This window comes from Procambarus clarkii, chromosome 92, assembly GCF_040958095.1.
Source record: "Procambarus clarkii isolate CNS0578487 chromosome 92, FALCON_Pclarkii_2.0, whole genome shotgun sequence".
Classification (NCBI taxonomy): Eukaryota; Metazoa; Arthropoda; class Malacostraca; order Decapoda; family Cambaridae; genus Procambarus; species Procambarus clarkii.
The window spans coordinates 6,520,514-6,543,288 of NC_091241.1; the positions used below are offsets into that span (position 1 = coordinate 6,520,514).

General features: G+C 39.1%; 1 protein-coding gene across 43 annotated transcripts in view; it reads right to left on the reverse strand.

Moving 5' to 3' along the window:
* The window catches only part of tou (toutatis), a 435,009-nt gene that overhangs the window by 80,773 nt on the left and 331,461 nt on the right, over positions 1–22,775 (reverse strand). For 31 of the 43 annotated variants that reach the window (XM_069319208.1, XM_069319211.1, XM_069319226.1 and 28 more), the window contains 7 exons: positions 20,728–20,754; positions 16,970–17,053; positions 16,403–16,591; positions 15,460–15,778; positions 13,996–14,164; positions 5,997–6,330; positions 4,534–4,727 (listed from right to left, as the gene is read on the reverse strand). In XM_069319208.1, the coding sequence (XP_069175309.1) occupies positions 4,534–4,727; positions 5,997–6,330; positions 13,996–14,164; positions 15,460–15,778; positions 16,403–16,591; positions 16,970–17,053; positions 20,728–20,754 (1,316 nt within the window). The remainder of the gene's footprint in view (positions 1–4,533; positions 4,728–5,996; positions 6,331–13,995; positions 14,165–15,459; positions 15,779–16,402; positions 16,592–16,969; positions 17,054–20,727; positions 20,755–22,775) is intronic. The other 12 variants (XM_069319221.1, XM_069319227.1, XM_069319241.1 and 9 more) reach the window with 4 other exon arrangements.

The window sequence follows — 22,775 nt, forward strand, 5'->3', positions numbered from 1 at the left end:
TGTACCTGTCTGGGAAGGGATATCTGGGAAGGGGAAGGATGGCTAGAAAGAGGGATAGAAGTAATGCTTGTCAAGTGTTGTGGCCAAGTATAAAAAATGCAGGTGGAGGAAGGGTGAATAGAGTACAGTTCTCGGGGCAAAGTGATCCTTATGGCTCCTTGTTGACCGGCTCAGCTTTTGTTTCTGGCTCTTCTGACCCAGTATCAGGACCTGGGCATTTTTCTGCAGCTCGCCTGTTTCAGCAGTATACCCGACGATGTACCTAGTTGGTTTACCATTCTCCTATGATCTATAAATCTGGACTATTTGACAAAAGTGTTTCACCATCTGTATGGTGCACAGGTGGCGGGGGTTGTTGGTGTCCCACCTACATCTTTTGTCACGGCAACAGTATGAAGTTTCTTAGTACTCGTTTCACCTCTTTATTTTACATTGTTGCATTTCCTCTATCCATTCCTGTGGTTTTGTCCATTTTGTCTTGTTTGTTAATCGGCATCTTGTGCCTCTCATCACCTGACCTTGACAAAGCTGCTCTTGTATTTGGCATCTGCATCTTTTCTGCACAATTTCAAAGGTTTTCTCGTGCCTTCTTCCACCTCCGGCTGGCTCATGCTCTTCCTGAGCAATCTTGGTCTCTCGAAAAGGGGTTGGTGTTTCTCTCCCACCTTTGGTTCTTGGTTGCCTATTTGATCCAGAATGCATTCAAGGCTCTGTTTTGTTGGCCCTTGCTTCCAGTTGTTGGGTGAGAAGCTTCAAGCTTTCTTTTGGGGAAATGGGTTTTGTTCTTTTGGCGCTGGTGAATAGTTTCTACAGTTATAGCCTTCATCCTTCTCCTTTTCTGGGCAAAGAATGAGACTGCTGGTTTCTGGAGGGATCCTTCATTTGCTGGTACTTGGTTTGTCCAGATGGGGTGAATCATTTATTGTGTTGGGTTGCAACGCCTCATTGATACCTGCACATCACCCACACTGTTGTAGTGGATGTGTTTGTTGAACCAGTTCCTGTGATTCTCTATTCCAAGGCTCATTTGTTTTCTGGCTTGACTTACCTGGAGTATACTTGGAGAGGGTTCCAGTTCTTCTACTCTCTGAGCCCAGCATGGTGTCAAGCTCGACTTGTGAGAGCTTGCTCCAACAGGCTGTTGCTTGAAACGGCCCACAGGCCCACATATCCACTACAACCCAGTTGGCATGACACTTCCTGCATGTAGGTACCAACTTGTTTCTTCCAAAAGTTAACGTTTGAAGAATCTTAATCGACATTTCTTATATTTCCTGAGAAAGTATTGAACAGTCATGGACCTCCAATGTTCATACAATGCTCTCTGATTATGCCTATGACACCTCTACTCCTGTTACACTTTGCATTTCCTCTCATATCAACCACTCCAGTGTTATTTTACAGCACAAATTTGGGACCTGGGCCATCAAGTATCTTCCATGTTCAATATATCTGATACCTTTTATCTCCTTTCAAGAGAGTACATTTTGAGAACTTTAGAGATAGTCCAAATAATTTTAGGCACTTCATTGTGCTGTGTGTGTTGTTATATGTTCTCTGTATTCCATCTACTGTATTACAGAAATCTCTCCATGCTCTGAAAGGGGAAGCGAGTACTAAGCAATACTCAAGGTAGGACAGCACCAGTGATTTAAATAGCATTAACACTGTGGTGGGATCCCTGGATTTGAACATTTTCGTAATCCATTCTTCCATTTTCCTGGCCATTGCTATATTTGTCTAGTTATATTCACTAAATGTCAGGTCGTCAGACATTATAATTCCCAGATCTTTTATATGGAGTTTTCCTTCAATAGGTAGGTCTGGTTGCGTCTTGTACCCAGCATTTCAAAACTAGTTCTTCATTTCTACCATACCCAAGTACTGAACTTGGAACTTATCGCGGTTAAACATCGTGTTATTTCCCGTTGCCCAAACAAAGATTTTATTAATATCGGCTAGTAGTTTTCAGTGTCTTCTACAAAAGTAATTTTCACGCTGGTTTCTGTAACATCTGCCAAGGATGACACAAAGCTGTGACTTGCATTTTTGTCTATATATATATATATATATATGATATGATAATGATAAAAAGCAGTGGTGCCAGGACTGTGCATGGGATACAGACCTTTTTACTGGCCTTGGACTTCATTTTATTTTACTGACTGCTACTCTTTGCATTGTTTGATAGAAAATTTTAAATCCACTGCTCTACTTTCCCAGTTATTTACATTTGTCATTTTATGAGCTATCACTCTATGGTCACACTTATCAAGTGCCTTTGCAAAGTCCGTGTATATAACATCAGCATTTTGTTTTACTTCTAATGCTTTCGTGATTTTGTTAAAGTAGTCTAATATTTGTACAAGGACGGATCATCCTGCTCTAAATCCATGTTGACCTGGGTTGTGAAGTTCATTGTTCTCCATAAAACTGGAAATTTGATTCCAAATCACTCTTTTCAAAAACTATTATTGTGTGTGATTTAGTGCGACTGGGCTATAGTTGCTTATCAAAGCATTACTACCTTCCTTGCGCTGTGGAGCTATATCTGCTAATTTTAGTACTTCCGGTGTCCCTCCCGTATCTAACGTTTTCTCCATATTGCACCGAGTGCTCATGCTACTAGTACTTTATATTTCTTAATGAAAGTTGAATTCCACAAGTCAAGACCCAGGGCCGAGTGTTTGGGCATATTGCCAATTTCTCTTTCAACGGCTTTTGTGTTCGTGTTAATATTAGTTCTACTGTTAGGGGTTTGGATACTGCCCATAAGGAAGCTGTCCAGATCTTGAACTTTCATGTTGTAGATTAGGGTGCTAAACCTATGCTGGTCTATTAGGATTTCACTAATTTCTTTGTCATCCCCTGTGTATGAATCTTCAGTGGTAAGTATAGGTCCAATATTGGGAGATTTTTTTTTTATTTTGATTTTGCATATAAGCAAAATACTTTAGATGAATTGAATAAGAATACAGTAATTCTTTATCTCTTTTATAGTTTTTTGTTCCAATTTAATTTTTTCAGACTGCCATGATCGCTTCAACATCTGCTCTATTTCTTAAACTTCATGTATAAATTAACTTTTCTTTGTTGTGATAGTTATGTCTAATGAAGCATTTCCAATATTCTTTTCCATCTACGGGCTCACCATAGCCCATGTTACTTGGAACTTTTTGTTCCAGGTAGCGAATCTTTAACAACAACAACAACCTTTCTTTGACAGTCAAAGTCTGTTCCCTTTCTAATGTGGTCTCCTTTCTGAGCCTCCACAAAGGCACATGCTTCAAGCAGACTTTGTACATCTTGACAGTCAATTGTCCTATTCCTTGTGTGGGACTGTTTCTCACTGGATGTTTACAGGATCTATTTTTTTCCTTGTCAATCCTCTTATTGCTAAAATTAAATTACAGTATTTGAAGAACCCTTCTTACTTGTTAATCCTTTTGGACCAATTACAGATATTGTTAGTTTGAACCTCAATGAGCTTTTTGTCTGAGTATGTAGTATCTGAAATTGTATTGTTCCTGATTATGTCTTCATTGTTTGTAAAGATCAGATCAAGAATATTTTCATTCCTTACTGGCTCTGCTATCTGCTGGTTCAGCAAAAATTTGTCACGGAATCTCATTAATTCTCTGACCTGTGATTGGTTATTTCTAGGTTGATTTTCTGCTATTATGTTATTCCTTGCTATTTCTCCATCTTAAAGTGGGAAATTTTTGCTAGCATCTACCTTGGTATGTCCTGTGTTCTCCTCCTACTTTGTTGTTAGTTAGCTTCAGGAAGCCACATGTTAACCCCTCCAAAAACCTGCATTGAATGTAACAAAATGCCTCTGTCTGGTAGAGCTTTGGTGGCTCCCTGCTCTCCCTTCTTAGTCCCTCCTATTAGACTATTTAGATCATTTAAGGCTCATGTAACAAATCTGTGAGGAGCTATCTCAGTGAGCTAGCTTCAGGAACCCACTGAGGCCCTACCATGAAGAGGCATTTCATTACAATTTGATTCTGACATCAAGGATAAATGTTAACTTAGATTTTTCACCTCTATTTAAATATTGTACGCAAAGTGTTTAAGGTTTAATGAAATTTTAAATGCAAGGCTTACTGTATCTTTGACATTCTATTAGATGGGAATGAAGTGCCCATGATAAAACTTAAAATTGTGATATGCACATGCATCAATGTCCCAAATGGAACAAATCCATTAAATCTGAGCGAGATAGATTGCTTAATTAAAGGTCACAGTACAGTATGATAGCATACTGTAATTGTGTGAGAGCTAATACAATATTTGGGGACTTCATTTTCTGATTTCTCATTGCACTTGTATGCTATTACCATTTACTATAACATCCATGGCACATACAACAATACAGTACTTGGTAATAATTAAGAAAATTAAGAATTATTATAATAATTAAGAGAAATTAAGTATGGTAAGGAGAGAAGGTATAAAAAAAAGGTGACTTTACAGATGCCAGATCAAATATGGCTTTTAAGCCTTAACATAAAAGAAAGTGATACTCACAGAGGCCAAGACGTCCCGTGGCTCCCCAGGCTGTCCATAAAGACTCTGTAGAACTTCTAGACTAGGAGTGAGACCCGAACCAAGGCCCCCACCGAGGCTCTGTGGGAAGTCGAAAGGTGGTACTCCACTTCGAGAAAGACTGAGAGAACTGTGATGGGATTCCTTGAGTTCTCTTTTGTCTAAACCTTTGGATGCTAGATTCAGAGAATTAAAAAAAAAAAAGGAAGGAGTAACTAATTAGTGGCCAAACTGCAAAAAATTACTTTAAGAAATTATTTGTTTAAACAGTACAGTGCAACCATTTATTGAGAATAATACATGCTAGAGGATGGCCGCATGTGCAAAAATCGGCTTAAATGAAGAAAGGGTGACCGAGGATGACTAGACAAGGGAGGCATTGTGCGAGTTTCAGTCATTTCCATCTATTAATACTGGTAAACACAATTTTCCCAAGGATATTTGTGGATTTTCAAAATAATAAACATACTATTTCACTCATTTTTATATTATTTAGGATGGGATAGTGTAGATAAATCCACTTGATAAAAAGAGTGATCATAAAGATTACATGGGTGTGGGAGGCAACACCCAGCACACTCCTTCACTTGTAATATGACAAGTTATTAACTTCGTAACTTTGTTTGCCAAGTTATTAACACTTTAATGTTCCGACTCGTCAGAGCGTACCCAACCAGAAACGTTTTCGGGATTTCAAGATCCCACTCAGCGACACTCATGATGTTTATACTGTACTCTTATTACATTTTACCAGTTTCTGGGCATTAACTGTACATGTGTTGTCACAAAGTTTGCAAATAAATTTGCTAGAGTATAGATGAAAAAAAAATGTATTTGAATAACAAATTATGTGTGACTGCTGCATATACACATTATTTTTAAGTTTACACATTCCTCATTTATTTTTTGTTAAAACAAATAACAAATATGGAAATGTTTATACATGATTCAGCCCATCCTCTCAAGCATTCACATCACTAAAATGTATGAAATTGGCCAAACCTAACCTAATCGAGGACCCACAAATAGAAAATGGGTCAGCACATCAATTTTGCAAGCTGCCATTATTCCTTCCATCGTATTCAAATCCTTATCCTCATCCCTTCCAATTATATTTTTTTCTTATAGTCAAATTGGCTTAGTACTTTCTCCTGATAATTTATTACCTAACCTTGTATCCAAATACAGTTCAGACTCAAGTAATACCTCTCTTGATTTTAGTCTTTCAAGAATCACTAATCAATACAGTATAAATGAAGCACAAATTAGGTTCCACTGTAGCTGAACAAAGTAAATAATTAACATTTTAATATTAAAAGCCCAAGACAAACTTTTCTATTGCTTCTTTATACCAAAATCACTATTAATAAATTTGATCTATGAAATAACATGAAGGAATTCTTTCAAATACTCAAATTATCCCAAATACTGTAAGTGGTACTCACAAGGTTTCAAAGATGGAGCTTTCATGGAGAGATTTAATGGTGCATCATCAGCAGACGCCGGGGTCCCAGAACCACACGGCTCGATTGATACACTGGCACTTTCCTCACGCCACGACGCACTACTTGGGACACCATTCGACAAGCGCGAGTTTCCAGACCCAACCGTCGATATGGACACCTTGGGCTCGGACTTGTCCCGGTGAGGCGGTGCACTCCCGTGGGACTGAGAATTCCCCTTCGCGGCCGGCGAGATGGGAATAATTTCTAACTCCTTGTTTCGGATGGCCTTGGAGATGGACACACTCCCATTACTTGCCAGTTTCTCGGCAACCCGCTACACACAAGAGTTTGTGTGCCACGGACGGGTGTGTGCGCAATGGAGTGTACATTCCGGCGTGCACACAACAGTGCAGGCAGACAGGAAGGCGGGAAGGTGACAGGTGTGGAGAGAGAGTAAAAAAACAAACTAATACATAAAACTCAATACACAGAACAATAGCATGCCATTCCAAAGTTCAATTCAGATTTGTAAGATCATCAAAAGGAACCAAGTAATGGAATCTACCTACATAGCAATATTTGAAAAAGGATGTAAATAGCATGCAAAAATACATTCCTATACAGAAAACTACGGCTGATTATCTTCAAAATACCTTGAAGACAAACTAAAATAAATGTATAATTCAAATATTGTTTTATTAGTGTTCTGTATCTGCAAATATTTAATTTTTTTCCAAATTAATAAATCACATTGGAACATTTCCACGATTAGGGAAATTGAAATGGATCAGATACAGAACACTAAAAATGACAATTAAACGTCGAGATAATAACACGAGTAGATAAGAAGACCATCATCAAGCTCTACTTCAACTGTGATGGGTGATAGCCGTCATTTCCTAGCCCATGGACCAGCTCACCGCACTTAGGCAGAGTGCACAACAAATATCTTCCGTTTCAAAGTGTTCACTTCAAAATCCAATCACATCATCTATATATTAAAACAAGTTCAACGTTAAGTTTGATGATTAACAAAACATGTATATTAAAATATTAATTATTTTTTTTACGAGCAACTACATAATTTGTGTTATGATTACTATGGTAACATTGAATCTATAGTAATAACCAACAGACTGTAATTCAATTTGTAGCTGCATGTCATGTGCTAAATCATTGTACATAAAATCAATTTTGCATTGATGCACATTTGTCCAGAAACCTGTATGAACCCTTACTCTGCATTCCAAGAAACGGCACTTTTAAATGGCCAGGTAATTTAACCTTACATACCAATTAAATCAATTGTTTGTCTCACTAAAATAGTAAATGCTTCTTTAGCAATCCCTCTGTTTTGTTTTTCTATCTGTCAGTACAATATTATTAGAATGCTTTGTAGTCCAAGCAATCTAGAGCAAATATCCTTTTAAACCTGGGGAAAACTGCTCAAGACGTTTTCCAAACTATTTCCAGCTCAGGAACCATTGCCGAATAACAGTCAAAATCCAACAAAATCAGGCCCCAAGTACACCCCCTACCCTCCCCGAACTATCTTCAAAATCTTGGACTGGCCATTTCCTAAGAAATACTGTACAGTACTACAAAAATTTAATTAATGCTTTGTAAAGAGAGAGATAATTATTGAGATCGTCTCAAAGCCCTCCAAATGTACTCACTAGAAAGAAGACGAGAGATATCAAATAATATACACGTGGAAAATACTCGAGGGGCCAAGTACCAAATCTACACAGTAAAATAACAACGTACTGGAGTGAACGATATGGAAGAAAATGCAGAATAGAACCAGTGAAGAGCAGGGGTGCCATAGGCACAATTAGAGAACACTGTATAAACATCAGAGGTCCACAGCTGTTCTACATCCTCCCAGTGAGAATAAGAAATATTGCCGGAACAACCGTGGACATCTTCAAGAGGAAACTAGATTGTTTCCTCCAAGGAGTGCTAGACCAACCGGGCTGTGGTGGGTATGGGGGCCTGCGGGCCGCTCCAAGCAACAGCCTAGTGGACTAAACTCTCACAAATCAAGCCTGGCCTCGGGGCGAGCTTGGGGAGTAGAAGAACTCCCAGAACCCCATCAACCAGGTATCAACCAGGTATCATGTTATTCTTGACATAAAATAGTTTAAAACTAATTATCTTTTCTACAGTACCTTCTATAATACCACATTTTATTATACAACAAGTGGTCAACTGTGACATCACATAATTTAATACAATACACTGTTTGGAGTGTATGCAAGAACAGGCATTTAAACAGGCTCAAACTCACAACGTTGCGTATTAAATCCTTAATACCATTAAATTCTATCCATACTGCATAGTTAAGCTCAAAATTAAATTTCAAATAACAGTATTCCTTATTTACTCCTTTTGAAACGACTGTCCCAGCTAATTCAGGCAATACTCGACTCAAATATGTACATCGAATACAGTGGTACCTCGGGTTATGAACGTTCCTGTTTATGACCTTTTCGGGTTACGAGCCCGATTTGTTCGGAAAATTTGAATCAGGATACGAACTTTGCATCGGGATACGAGTTTGTTGATACGTGTACGACCGGCCTAGTGAGTGGTGGCACGGCGATCGTGCCTCAGTTTTCTAGTGCCTTGCGCCCAGTGACTATCCAGCCTGAATTCTTCACAAAAATTTAGTTTTTTTTTGTCGAATTTTTGGCCATTTGAGCATAAAAGTTGTTATTATATATCTCGCCATGGGTCCCAAGAAAGCCAGTGGTAAGGTTCAAGGCAAGAAATCACATGTGAGAATGACCATAGAGGAAAAACAAGAGATCATTTGTAAGCATGAAAATGGTACTCGTGTTGTTGAACTAGCTAGGCAGTACAACAAATTTTCAGGGGAGGAAGAGGAGGCAGTAAAGAATGTCCCTTCCTCATTAATTAAGAAAATGTGTGCAGTATGGGAAGGACTGCAAAGTTTTGCTGAAAAGAATCACCCAGATAAAGCTGTAGTAGGCCATTGCATTGATCTTTTTAATGACAATGTGATGCCTCACTACAGACAAATGTTGCAAAGCAGGGAAAAACAATCTTCAATGGAACGTTTCCCTGTGAGAAAAGTGAGAAAATCAAGCAGTAAGCCACAACCAAGACCTAGTGGTAAGCAGGAAAAATGTGCCAGAGTGTGCACTCCAGAGAAATCTTCACTGCCTGATGTTATAATGGAAGGGCAAACAATAACACCTCTCCTCCTCACCATCTTCCATACGCCAACGGGAGTCATTAGCAAGGGTAAGTAATAACTTAAATATACTTTTGTAGTGAAGATTTGGTTGAATTTGGTATAAAAATTTACTTTGAAGAGAAGTTTTTGGGGAGTCAGGAACGGATTAATTCATTTCCCATTATTTCTTACGTGTAAATTCGCTTCGGTTTACGAATTTTCGGGTTACAAACCGTCTCCAGGAACAAATTAAATTCTTAAACCGAGGTACCCCTATATGTCTATTTCTTCAACAAATAATTACATTCAATACCCCCTAATAATTATTCAACTGCACAATTTCATTGATAAAAATATTTGTCTTCCATGAAATGTAAGATGCTCTCACTTTGCATTAGTATACCTTGCCGAGATATGCAAGTTGGTCCATAGGCTATTAAACAACCCTACGCATCTTCCTACATCAGCAAGAATAATAAAAGAGAGTAAGTAAATTCAAAATTACATTTTACATTCATATAAATGTGATAAAAGTTATATTCATCTATTGAAAACAGCATAACAAGATCCAAATGGAGACAAGATGAAGCAGAATAATATGAAGTTGCAAATATTAGATACAGTACTGTATATCATACAATATATTGCAAATATATTAGCAAATACTGTATGACTATTATACAAAGAGCAATATTAAAATCATGAACAATGTTATCATTGAGTGTGCTTGAAAGATGTTCCACCTTAGTTTGTTAATAGCTTTATTCAGAAATAATGTTTAAAAATCAAGCAATGAATAATGAAACACTCCTTTCTTGTTGGACTAAGTAGCTTCCTGGAGCTCAAGGACTAGCAGCAGTGAGCTTCTCAGTTATACTAGGCTTCCGAGACTTACTCAAGACCTACTGTGAACCAGGACCAGAATCTGGTTCTCTTAGTGACGCATGAAAACCAATTCCTGAGCCCATTATGTGTGTCTGTAACCTTTTCCATTGCTGCTCATGGAATAGGTATTGGGTATATAATAAACAAACAATCAATGAGGCAAGAGAATAATGGGCATCAGAGATTCACCCAAAACCAAGGAAACCTCACCAGAAAGGCCAGTTGAGGCAAAATGAACCATTAGTTGAAAGAAAGAAGTGAAGGGAGGAAAATAACAGATGGGTTAACAACTCCAGTTCTAATAGCTCGGCTGCCACCAGATGGCAACCCAGGTCACTCTAGGTCCCAATACACAAACTGTCTCGCACATAAGTTGCCAGTACAAAATCCTCAAAACTAAAAACCCCATTGAGAAGAAGGGAACAACAGAGTAGGAATGGGAAGCTGACAGGCTCCATATTGCTACTCTGGTCAGCCAATGATAGCTAACCAGAGTGTCAGCTAATGTTCAAACCAGAAGGATTTAAAGGGTAAGGTTTTTACCTAAGCATGTAGATAGAATCAAACACTCAAATTCCTCCCATTATAAAAGAGAATACAAACCAACAGTATGGGAAATTAGTATGGCTGAAATATGAGTCAGGGGAAAAAAAACAGTGTGGGGTGGCATAAATACAATGGTGTAGCAAAAAGAATAAAAAACAGCAATAACCCTGATCATCATTCAGGCTGCGATTCTTATGTTGGGTTGTGAGTACCCTCGTCCAACAGCCTGGTCGACCAGATCACCAGCCAAGAAGCCTGGTACGAGACCAGGCCACAGTGACATTGGTCCTCAGAATCACCACAAGGTGACCAGATGGTCTAGGCTGCCATCTGCTGGTGGCCAAGTGAGTTGGAACCGGGGTTGTTCACGTGTCACAAATTATCACTTGCATTATTTTCCTTCGTTTGTTTTTTCTTTTGAGGTATGATTTGTTTTGTTACATCTGGACATTCTGCTTGGTTCTCCTTAGCCTCTTTGTTTGCTCACTGGTCCCCCTTCAACAACAGGTCTTACTAAGAGCACCAGATTCTGCTCCTGGTTCCCAGTAGGCCTATGCAAATCTTGGGGGACTGATACAGCCTGAAGCCTTAGTGGCACCAGTACCTTAAGCTTCAGGAAGATAATGAGGGGACCTACCCTAATAAACCACAATATATGTCAACAGTTTGAGAAATTTCATACCATTGCTATAGTGAACTATACATCTCTAAAATTGATTAATGACTCAATTTTGCTTTAACAAAATCAAAGAATGTTTAAATATTAGCCTACATCATATAGAAAAGTCATTTCTATCTTTAGATATTAGTCATATCAACCTGCTACACAATTTACAAACATCTAATTCTTTAAAAATTTGTAAAAAAGGGAAAACAAACAAAATAACATAGTTACTACAGTATTTCATGTGTATAGCAACAATTTTTAGTTGGCATACGAGTAATTATAATAAAGTACACTGCATACATGTTACATGTGAGCCGATATGTTTATGCATCCAGCAGATGCGCTTGAAAAATGTGCACGTGTTGAAATTGGTATTATGAAGTGTGTATGAAGAAAGTGGCAAGTAAATGTTTAGTTAATGGACAAAAATCATAGTTACTTCTTTAACTAGTGCACTTACTAACCTACCACCATTTCCCCCCACTGCTTGATTCCTACTGGAAACATGATCAATCTTCCTGCCATGATTTCTGCTACACCTCTGACCCAAAAGTTGCTCCACCACTGACAACTGACCCGAATGTTACACCACTGGCCAAAATGTTGCTCCACCACTGGCCAAAGTATTGCTACACCACTGGTTGCAATAACCTTGATATTGTAATGCCAATAGCCCCATTGTTGCTTGACAGTAACTTGTTGCTTGAAAGTAACTTGTTACTTTAAAGTAACATTTCCATGCATATACCACTGACAACCATTTTTGCAACAAATCATTTCTTCTTGCTTGTATACTTTCATAGTTTATTTTACACTTGTCCAACTGATTGACTGTATTGTAGTTTGTAATGTTCAATCTCTGTTTGGCAATCTGCTACGTTTCCTCAAGTTCCACATTATCATTCAATCATTAATATTATCCCATTCTCTTCCAGTCTCTCTCTCTCAACTTTCCTCAGACTTACTCTCTACCTATCTTGAGGTTATCTTGAGATGATTTCGGGGCTTTTGGTGTCCCCGCGGCCCGGTCTTCGACCAGGCCTCCACCCCCAGGAAGCAGCCCGTGACAGCTGACTAACACCCAGGTACCTATTTTACTGCTAGGTAACAGGGGCATAGGGTGAAAGAAACTCTGCCCATTGTTTCTCGCCGGCGCCTGGGATCGAACCCAGGACCACAGGATCACAAGTCCAGCGTGCTGTCCGCTCGGCCGACCGGCTCCCTAAATTATTTCTCTCCATTGTCCCGCCTGCATTTGCTTGCTGGACATATAATATGTAATGGAAAAAGTAAGTATGAATCAAGCTATACAATACAAAACACGTATTATATTGTGTCGAGGTGTATTTTTTTGCACGAGTTCAGAAAATGCAAAATGTGCACGAGAAGTGTTTAGCTTGCCTGTATAAAAGTGCGGGGGTTGTGTTGGATAGAATTATGCACACAGTGATAACACACATTAAAAATGTGAGTGCGCCACATCATACACATTTGTTATTCTCAAACTACAACAGTAACATATATTGTCACACAAAAGGAAAAAATTATATCGAATACTTCAACGCTACAAAATTACTACACGGTGAATTCATAATTTGAAATATTGTTAAGTTGAAGACCTCCTTGAATGAAGTCTAAACTGAGAAATGTAAAACATGATATTTTAACCACAAGTATGAACATACCAACTTCAGCTATAACCCTTTTTCATCACTCAATATATATAATTATTCAAAATATAACAATATTTTTTTAACTGATAAAAGTGTGAAGAAGCAAAATTTGTGTTTTTAATGCAGCAATTAAAACATGAGTCTGTTCACTCTAATGAACTAATTGAAATGAGTTTAGCTATGTTCAATAACAGTTAACAGTATAGAAAATAATGCAGTGCAGGATGTACTGAAATGCCTGTCTTGTGGGGTCCCCCCTCTGTGCCTCTGAGCTCAGGTACCACACAATGCTCTAACAACTCATGGAAGCTTACTTACACCTGGGACCACAACCTGGGGCTCCCTCTTACGGGGGCCCCAGGTTGGGGAAAATGGTGATAATGAATCACCCACATTATCGAAGGAAAAATCACCAGAAAGGGAGAGAACACCAAAACAAGCAACTACTTAGACAACATTTGCAAAACCTAATTCAAACTACAGTATGTATACACTTGTTGTTTAGGTCCAACTGCTTATTAGCTACCATTAACTACTGCTTAGTGCTTGACAGCAACAATGACAGCCACCAGGTGGTAGCATTAGCTACCCCAAAAGGGTTATGGGTGGCCTTAATCCTAAATTGATATTGGTGTCCACTACCTTCACACTTATCCTTGTAGCAGTAATCTTTGTGTTATGTGACAATGCTAGTGTAAGAAAAGGTGTTAACGCTAGTTTTAACATGATGAATAGACACTTGTGACAACTTGGGTACATAAAGATCTAAAGTAAAGTCGGCATCAGTGGTGTAAGTGCACCTAAATTATCATGACCTAATTAGAAATGTTGTGGTGCTAATAGTAATAAGCTCTTAAATCATTAAAAAAATAGTCAACATACTGAAGTTAAGAAGCCTGGCAAGCTGCAATGTTGATCCATAAACAGTAAATATAATTATGCAAAACAGCATTGAGCGATGAAAAAGTTTTGCCTGAAGTCACAATAAAAACTATTGCCTGCAACATTGCATTAGATAAAGCTTACCTCTGCCTGTGTTGAGGAACTGTTCGCTGAAGATGATGAAGAGTGAGACTTGTGGTGGGATGATGGATGTTTATCGGCTATGAGACTAGCAATGCCATAAGAAAGGCTCGGTGATGACCCCAGGTCGGAATGGTGTGAAGATACACTTTCAAGGCCTGACAGCGGCGAACTGCACACCACCCCGGGAAACAAATTTTAATTGTTTTACTTGCAAAAAACAATTTATCTCTGAATTAGACTATTATTGTAATGCACTACTGTGCAAAGCATGAGATTGCCTATATAATATTGGGGTTTAATTTTTCCTAACAATAGATACAAAAAATACAAATGTTATTAATAACAAATTACTTTAATTTTTCTTCTTAGTTTTACTTCATCAATGAACATTAACATTTTCTCTGCCTGATGACATTTGTCGATGTCACAAAACCGAAATATGGAGTATGCTCGATGACGCAAATGTCGTCAAAAATTTTAAAATTTGTAAAAATTACATCTATCGTCCGAATACTATGGGACTTTTTTTTTTTTTTTAAATGCACGCCAACTTCAACCCATTCTCTGTATACCCCACGTGACATCCTGACCATGCTGTGTGGGTGCCCACCCATGCTGGAGGCTCAGTGTTTTCGTAACCTCGCTCGTGACAGCCGTGGCCTCCCCTAGAGACGAAAAATTTCCCTATTCTGGTTATGTTATCTCGGGTATTTGTTGTTACCGGCTTTATAAACTCTGCAAATTGACTTCCAGATGAATACTGATCAAGAACAGATCCAATCCATGATGAAAACCTTGAAAAAACACGTATGAAGGGAAAAGTTACTGGGTTTTCGTTGAAAGTGTAAAGTCTCACTTTTCTATATGTTCTTATATGCAAATATCCCTTTACAGCATTCTATTGCGAACAATTTGATACCAAATTGAAGAACATAGTACAAAAATTAAGGTCAGAATGCTGAAAAGAGTACAAACAATTTTATGTGGGGGTGAGCTCTCGGCCTACCTTGTGGTGTGTGGCAGGTCTAAAGCGAGACTTTATATGTTCTTATATGTACATATTCCTTTAAAGCCGTCTATTGTGAACAATTTGATATTAAATTGAACAACATATTACGAAAATTGAGGTCAGAAAGCTAAAACGAGTATAAACATTTGTGGGTGGAGGTGATGAGTTAGCGCACCCAGCTCAGCCTACCTTGAGGTGCACGGCAGGTCGCCCGCCGGTGCAGCGTAAGTGTTAATAAGTATAATTATTTTCTAAATTCCGCTTTAAGATTCATATTGTTAACTCACCTGAGAACAAAGGTAAAGGATCATAGCACAAATAGAGTATGCAAAATACAATTAATAAAATTGCAACACAATAAAACTAAAAACTGCAACAGAGCTAAGTGTGTACTGTACTGAGGTTCCCCGACTTTGCTCTATACAGGCATTTGTATAACATACACAAGCACTTGCCTGTAGCGATGCGATGAGGAAGTACTATAAGGGTAGCTTGGAGGTCTACTGGCGTTGGAAGACGAGGAGTGTGAGGAGGACGCCAGACGACTGATTTCTAGGCTCGCGCGACTGCTGTTACTGGATGGTTCTTGCCCTCTACTAGAGTACGTTGTGGTAGTTGTCGCAGCAGAACCTCGGTAGCTGAGGGTGCTAGTGATACCTTTACCATTGCTGTTGTTGCTGCTGCTACTACTACTAACACTTTTACTATTCTTGGAGGATTTTGAACTGCTACTTGAACTCTTGCTGGTAGACAGAGCTGCTGCCATGGCTGCTGCTGTATCAAGTTAAACAATTTGGATTATTAATTATCCTTACTATTAAATCAATTATTCAATTTTTCAACAGTACCTGCATATATACACTGTGTTTATCAATACTTATCAGAATCTGGCTCTTTGGACCCTGCCTTGTAACTACTGGTACTAGGTCCTCTAAATTTCTTGCCACCCATTTTACTCTTTGACAACCCACTCTTTAAACAAGTGTTTTATTATGTCTTTCTGACTCATTTGCATTTCTAGCTTCAACCTATATCTTGCCTGATTATTCCTCATTTGGAAAAGGGATAATATCTCCTGCGGCCCTTCTCTCCTCTAAAGGGAGGCCAGGTTCTGCCTCTCTGATCCCCATCAAGTCTTAACAATTCCACATCTGATGAGACATAGTACATGGAAACCATCTACCACAACTCCTAGAAATGTGATTCAGCTCATCAGCAATGAAGGTTTACAAGAGAAAGTAATCCTCAATCCCCGCACTGCACACCTATTTCATGTGACAACTTCATGGTGCAGTTGTTAATCGAGTGTCTTAAGGCACTATGCGCAGTGCAGTGGTTTAGCCGATTATCAAAGCGAGGCACCAAAGATACTAACATTACACAAATTTTGATACTGACCATGTTGTGCTTGAAGAATCTCCAGGTTCATGAGGTGCTCTGGGTGTAGTCCCCCGTAACCTCCGAGAGACCCTGTAGCTGCTGCAACTGCAGCCGCTGCTCCAGCCTGCCCACTCCCACTGCCTAGGCCACCCTGCAGTCTCGAAAGTAATTCCATCTGCTGCAAGCCGGCTATGTTCCACCACGCAGCTGAGTAAAGAAAAGAAATCCAGTCATGCATAACAGAAATATACAAGTGTATTACAACATGACTAAAAATACCTTCAATCCTTTACCTTTTCCTTTCACCAACACCATTTGAAAGTACTGTAAATGTTTAAGCCAAACATACGTAGCAATACCACCTGTCCATGAAGTCACTTAATCATTAAAAGTCTTTGTTCCGATTCATAAAGTGAATGACAGTAGTGATCAATCATATCCTGGATGTTCTTGTTTAAGCAGCTGATCTATTATAACCACAAATTATAAATCGTATAATCCTGCAACCTTCTACATTTCGATGCTCGCCTCAACATTAGACAGCCACCACAAACTAAAATTTGATGTAGATTAAGCTTAACATACCTGTAGCCTCGGAGTAATTTCGCTCATATGATTGCACAGCAGCTCCACTTCTCAAACCACTTTGGCTGTACCGGTTATGTTGATCTTAAAATGACACATTATTTCAGGATGAACCTTGAAGCAGCACTCATAGATAAATTTATATACTGAACACTACAAAATCTGTAAGTGACACTACTCAGGGAGAACTGATTTACCCAGACTGCTTCATTTTACAGAATGTATTTATACAAAAGGAAAATTCTTTAATATGTATACTGCTTCAGTAAACTCAATGTTTGGGATTTTCTCATGAAACAAGTCTTCCATAAATATAACTAAGCAAAGCTGTTAAATTTACATCTGGAAAGAAGACTGTGGGACATGACGAGGAAGTATCTGAGGAAGCCGGGATTGAAAGCAAGCAATGCCCTAAATATTGCAGGGGGCACGGGAGGGTGGAGGAAGCTTTTACGAGGGAGTGAATTGTATTTATACCATGTATGACTATGTCAAGAACACTGTACACCTGATCTAATGAAGTTGAGGGTTATTGCTGTGGATGACTACTCGAGTGTGGTTAATTTGATACTGCATATATGAACAATAGTTTTAATTTTTCTTAATCTCTTGAATAGCTTTCTATTCCATTTTCATATCCTCAGACTGGTATGATCGTGCTTCACCGTCTGCTCTATTTCTTCAACCTCTCCGTTTAGATTTCCTTTTCTTTGTTGTGAAAGTAGTGTCTGTTTTATCATTACCATTATTTTTTCCCTTCTTTTGTAGAGTTGTCTGATTTATTTTTCTAGAGATATCCTCTTTCTGACTCTCTGCAAAGGTACATGCTTCATGCTGACTTTGTATGCTTCAGCAGTCAGTTGTGCTATATATTCCGTGTGGGAGTTTTGTAGCTTAAGACTTTTACATTGGATGTTTGCAAGCTCTATAATTTTTCCCAGTCAATCCTCTTATTGTTAACACCGAATTGATTGAATAAATCTTCTCGCTTATTAATCCTCAGACTAATATCTATACCTAATATCTAATACCTCAAATACTAATATACCTCAAACTACTAATATCTATACCTCAAACTAATATCAATACCTATTACAGGTATTGATATTAGTTTGAACTACAATGAGCTCATGGTGTTATCTTGAGGTTATCTTGAGATGATTTCAGGGCTTTTTTTAGTGTCCCCGCGGCCCGGTCCTCGACCAGGCCTCCACCCCCAGGAAGCAGCCCGTGACAGCTGACTAACACCCAGGTACCTATTTACTGCTAGGTAACAGGGGCATAGGGTGAAAGAACCTCTGCCCATTGTTTCTCACCAGCGCCCGGGATCGAACCCGGGACCACAGGATCACAAGTCCAGCGTGCTGTCCACTCGGCCGACCGGCTCCCTTAGGTGTAAGTAGTATCTGAGATTGTAATATCTCTGATTATGTCTTCATTGTTTTTTAACCTCAGGTCGAGTGTGTTTTCATTCCTAGTTGGCTCTAGTTTGTCCTCGCCACTCTTCTCCCCTCTTCCACCCCACCCTTTCGCCCCCATCTTCCCCTCTTCCACCCCACCCTTCCCCCCATCTTCCCCTTTTCCACTTCATAAAGTATATCATTAGGGAGCAATGAAACTACTGTATGGGTCTCAAGAAAAAACAATTTTACAACAATAAACTTCTTAGGGCATCTGACCCCAATATATCACACGTGTCCAGAAGTGAATCCGTAGGATTTGGATGGGAGGCATCAATAATTACTAATAATTCTTTAATGATTTAATTTAGGCCTATCCCTATCAGCTTATGTTCCTCCTGTACCCTAGACCATTTCCCCTTCAAATTTGTGTAAGGCTAATTTCAAGCGCCTGGCCTCCAACTTTACAGACAGATGGACATTCTCTCAAAGTATAGATTTGGTGGCAAGCTGTCATTTAAAAAGTCTATGATTTCCTGTTTATGTAACTAAAAATGTTCAATTTTTCAAATACTGTACTACAGTGGAGCCTCGATTAACGAATTTAATGCGTTCCGGCACCGAGCTCGTCATGTGAAGTGCTCGTCTTGCGTAACAACAACAACAACACTGTCGTCGGAGGTGTCCGAGAACCAGCGGGAATGCTAAGAAACACCATTTAGTTTGCTCATTAATCGAGCAAAAGCTCGTCAATCTAGACAAATTTTCTGCAAGTGGCTCGCTCGTTACTCGAAATGCTTGTAACTGGAGTCGCTCATCACTCGAGATTCCACTGTACTTAGTGCCTCCTCTTTCACACACTACATCTACAATACTTCCCTCCTCCATATACATACTAAATCAACCTTTATTTTTACCGCACATTCTTAAACTAAATACTGTACAAAATTATAAAAATACGAGTGATAAAAAACTGTTTAATGTGATGAAACACCTTTTCTGGAAGAGCTTAGATGGCTTCCTGAAACTGTCAATCAGGAGGAGGCATCTCACCAAGAGTCACATCAGTCATATGAGCCCTGTATGGCTATTGGGGACCAGAGCCACACCCTGGCTTCCTCATGGAGGCATAGGAAATTGTTACAATCACACTCATGTAGAAAATAAGCAGAAACTAAACAAAGCAATACAGGCAACTGCAAGGTTCAAGGAAAATGAAGCACTGAAACAGTCAAACAACTGGTTCAAATGATTCACTCAGAAACTAGCTAGACTCCCCTTAGTTATGAAACCAGTCCTCTTAACTACTATAAGAACACTATATACTTTATGGCTCCCAATGTACAAAAATATAAAGTACTGTACTATAAAAAGTAGTGGCTCAGAAATATCCACTTTCTATGCATTGTTAGCTTAGGTGGGTTGCTTCTGTTTGGAGGTTTCTGGTTATGTTAGGACTTTGTATTCTGTACATTGTGGCAAACCATGAGAATGGCCCGAGTTTCTACTGGCCATCAAGAAATGGCAGTACCCCAGATGCTCCTGGCCTCCATGCTATCTTTGCCTCAGTTCAGAGCCAAGAAGGCCATGAACCGAGATGGTTGGGAGCACTCAGTGCGTTGCCACATGTTGGTGGGCGGCCATAACAAAGGGGGATTCAAGCTAGTATTTGAGTGAATCATATGCAGAGTAGTTCCACTGTTTCAGTGCTTTGTTTTGCTTGAACCCTGTCATTGTGCGTATAATTTCGCTTACTTTTTGGACGTTTTCTCAGTGAGGGCGATTGTAATAATCCCCTATGCCCTGTGCCTCTGAGAGGGTGTCCCAGGTTCTAGCTCTAGCTAGAATTCTAGGAGTTCTAGCCATACAGGACTCTTATGGCAGATGTGACTCAGCAGGGAAAGGGGGGGCCATCTAAGCCAGATAGCTTCAGGAAGCCAATGTTCAGCCCCTCCAGAAAAGTGATTACTGATAAGGTGAAGCCTGTGAAGACTATCTTGTGACGCTAAAGCACACACACACTTCTTATTATTATTAATAATAATTATTATCATTTCTTTATTATGCACCGCCAATACACATCCCGTGGGTGGTGGTGGAAAGGGTTACAGAGGCACACAATTGGTTCAGGCTGAACCAATTGTGTACCTTTCCAACACTAGCCATGGAAAAGGTTATACAATCAACCACAGATATATTAAAAATTGCAATATAGCCCACAATTTTTCTCTTGTATTTATTGGTAAGTACTTAAGTTTGTCTGTACTGATACACAGAGTACAGTACAGTACTGTACAATAAACAGTATATGCTAATCAAACAATGCACTTATACACAAGTGAATTAACAACTTCTCACCTCCCATTGCTCTGTCCTGGTAGGCAGCTAAAAATGCAGAGAAAACTATTAGAATGCAAAACTACTGTGCAGGCACAGTATAGGCTACTGCAAATTTAATAAAGATTTATGCTAATAAATAAAAATAAGCACAAAAAACTAATTTATTTAATGCAACTTGCAACAAATGCTGAACTTACTGTTGCTCATAGAGCAGCTGTAAACCAACGTTCACATTTTTAGCAACAACAGTAACCACACATGTAAACACATAGTTTTGCAGAAATGGAGTCCTAACCCTATAAACCCGAACCATGTGCAAATAACCTTGAAGCAATGGGTTAATTTAAGGGTTAATGTTAAAATGCTAATTCTTAATTTAACCCTGATAATTGCCCTTAATTAAAACAAACAAGCTCTCCCTGTTCAAAAGGAACGCCTAGCCACTTTTATAAGTTTTTTTATTACAGATTATATTTCTCTTGGTGAAAAAGGTATTTCACCAAGCAATATAATTGTAATAAAGGTTTGTCTTTAACGTAGTATTTCAGCTGTGGGGATATGGAAGCTTAACTTCGAGTTTACTCAAATTAAGTAGCACATACCGTACATATTACTCAGAGCAACAAGGAGAATGTTTGCCACAAAAAATAAATAAAAAGCATAAAACTCTTGCCAATGCAGTAATTTACATTTCTTCAAATAGCCTTTCATATAATTTTCAGAAAAAGTACAGTATCAGTAATCTGAGTACCGGGTAATTATGTAATTGGCTTCTTCATCTTAAGAAGATGATGATGATGTCTCTTATTTCCACGAGGTCGTTGCATATTCCCAGTTAATGTGACCATTATTAATATTTAAATTGCTGAATTCTCTGTCATAAAGGTTTGCAACAGGCTGCACTGGTTTGGTCAATTCTGGCTTTTGGTCAGAGAAGAACTCACCCTTAAATTAGGTCAAGAGAGAAAGACAAGGATAATATTGAGGGACCAGGATGGCTCTAATGGTGCCCGAAAGTTAAAGGAAGTCTTAACAAGCTTGAGACAGTGGCAAAAATGGTCAATATTAAATGCATTTGATTCCTGAAGGAACATTTGAAAGGTTAACTCTAACCCTGGGCAACCAGATGGAACAGCACAAAAAGAACAATGTAAAAGGTAATGCAAGAAGTCACAAGAACACTGTATTTAACCACTGCACCAAACAACTATTTGTGCAAATCTTGTACCCTAAATACCCTAAAGCCGATGGCTGAACAGACAGAACACTGGACGCGTGATCCTGTGGTCCCGGGTTCGATCCCGGGCGCCGACGAGAAACAATGGGCAGAGTTTCCTTCACCTTGATGCTCCTGTTACCTAGCAGTAAATAGGTACCTGGGAGTTAGTCAGCTGTCACGGGGCTGCTTCCTGGGGGTGGAGGCCTGGTCGAGGACCGAGCCGCGGGGACACTAAGCCCTAAAATCATCGAGATAACCTCAAGATAATATAATAACTTGGTGGTGGAAACTCACATACAGTGTCTATAAAACTCTGGACTGCAGCAATTGTGTGCTCCTCCGGAAACCAAGCATGATACTATACTATCAGCTTATAATTCTGGTTGTCAGGGAAAGCCAGTCAATACTAAAGTTTGCCGAGGTCCCCCTAGATCAATTATTGACCTTCCTCCAGAATGCAATCCTCAACAGTTGCCTAACTTCCAGGTAAATTTTTTACAGCTACGCAAACAAAAATCAGGTGAAAGGAAATGTACCCAACTGCTTCTGTCCTGGCCAGGGCTTCAACCCAGGATCAACCCTGCGAGTTGAGAACATAAACCACTGTGCTACCATGATAGCCATATGAGTACTCGAACCTTTGTTTTCAAACAAAGAAAGTACTGTGAAAGAAACAAATGTGATACAACTCAGCTTTAACCCCTTTAAGTTGTCTTTCTTTCTATAATGTTTCCCTTTAAGTTGTCTTTCTTTCTATAATGTTTTTTCTTTGTCTCTTCCAACTCTTTTCCTCTGTGATTAAGCCTTCTGCAATTTTCTTTATTCTTATTAACTCCTATGGTATACT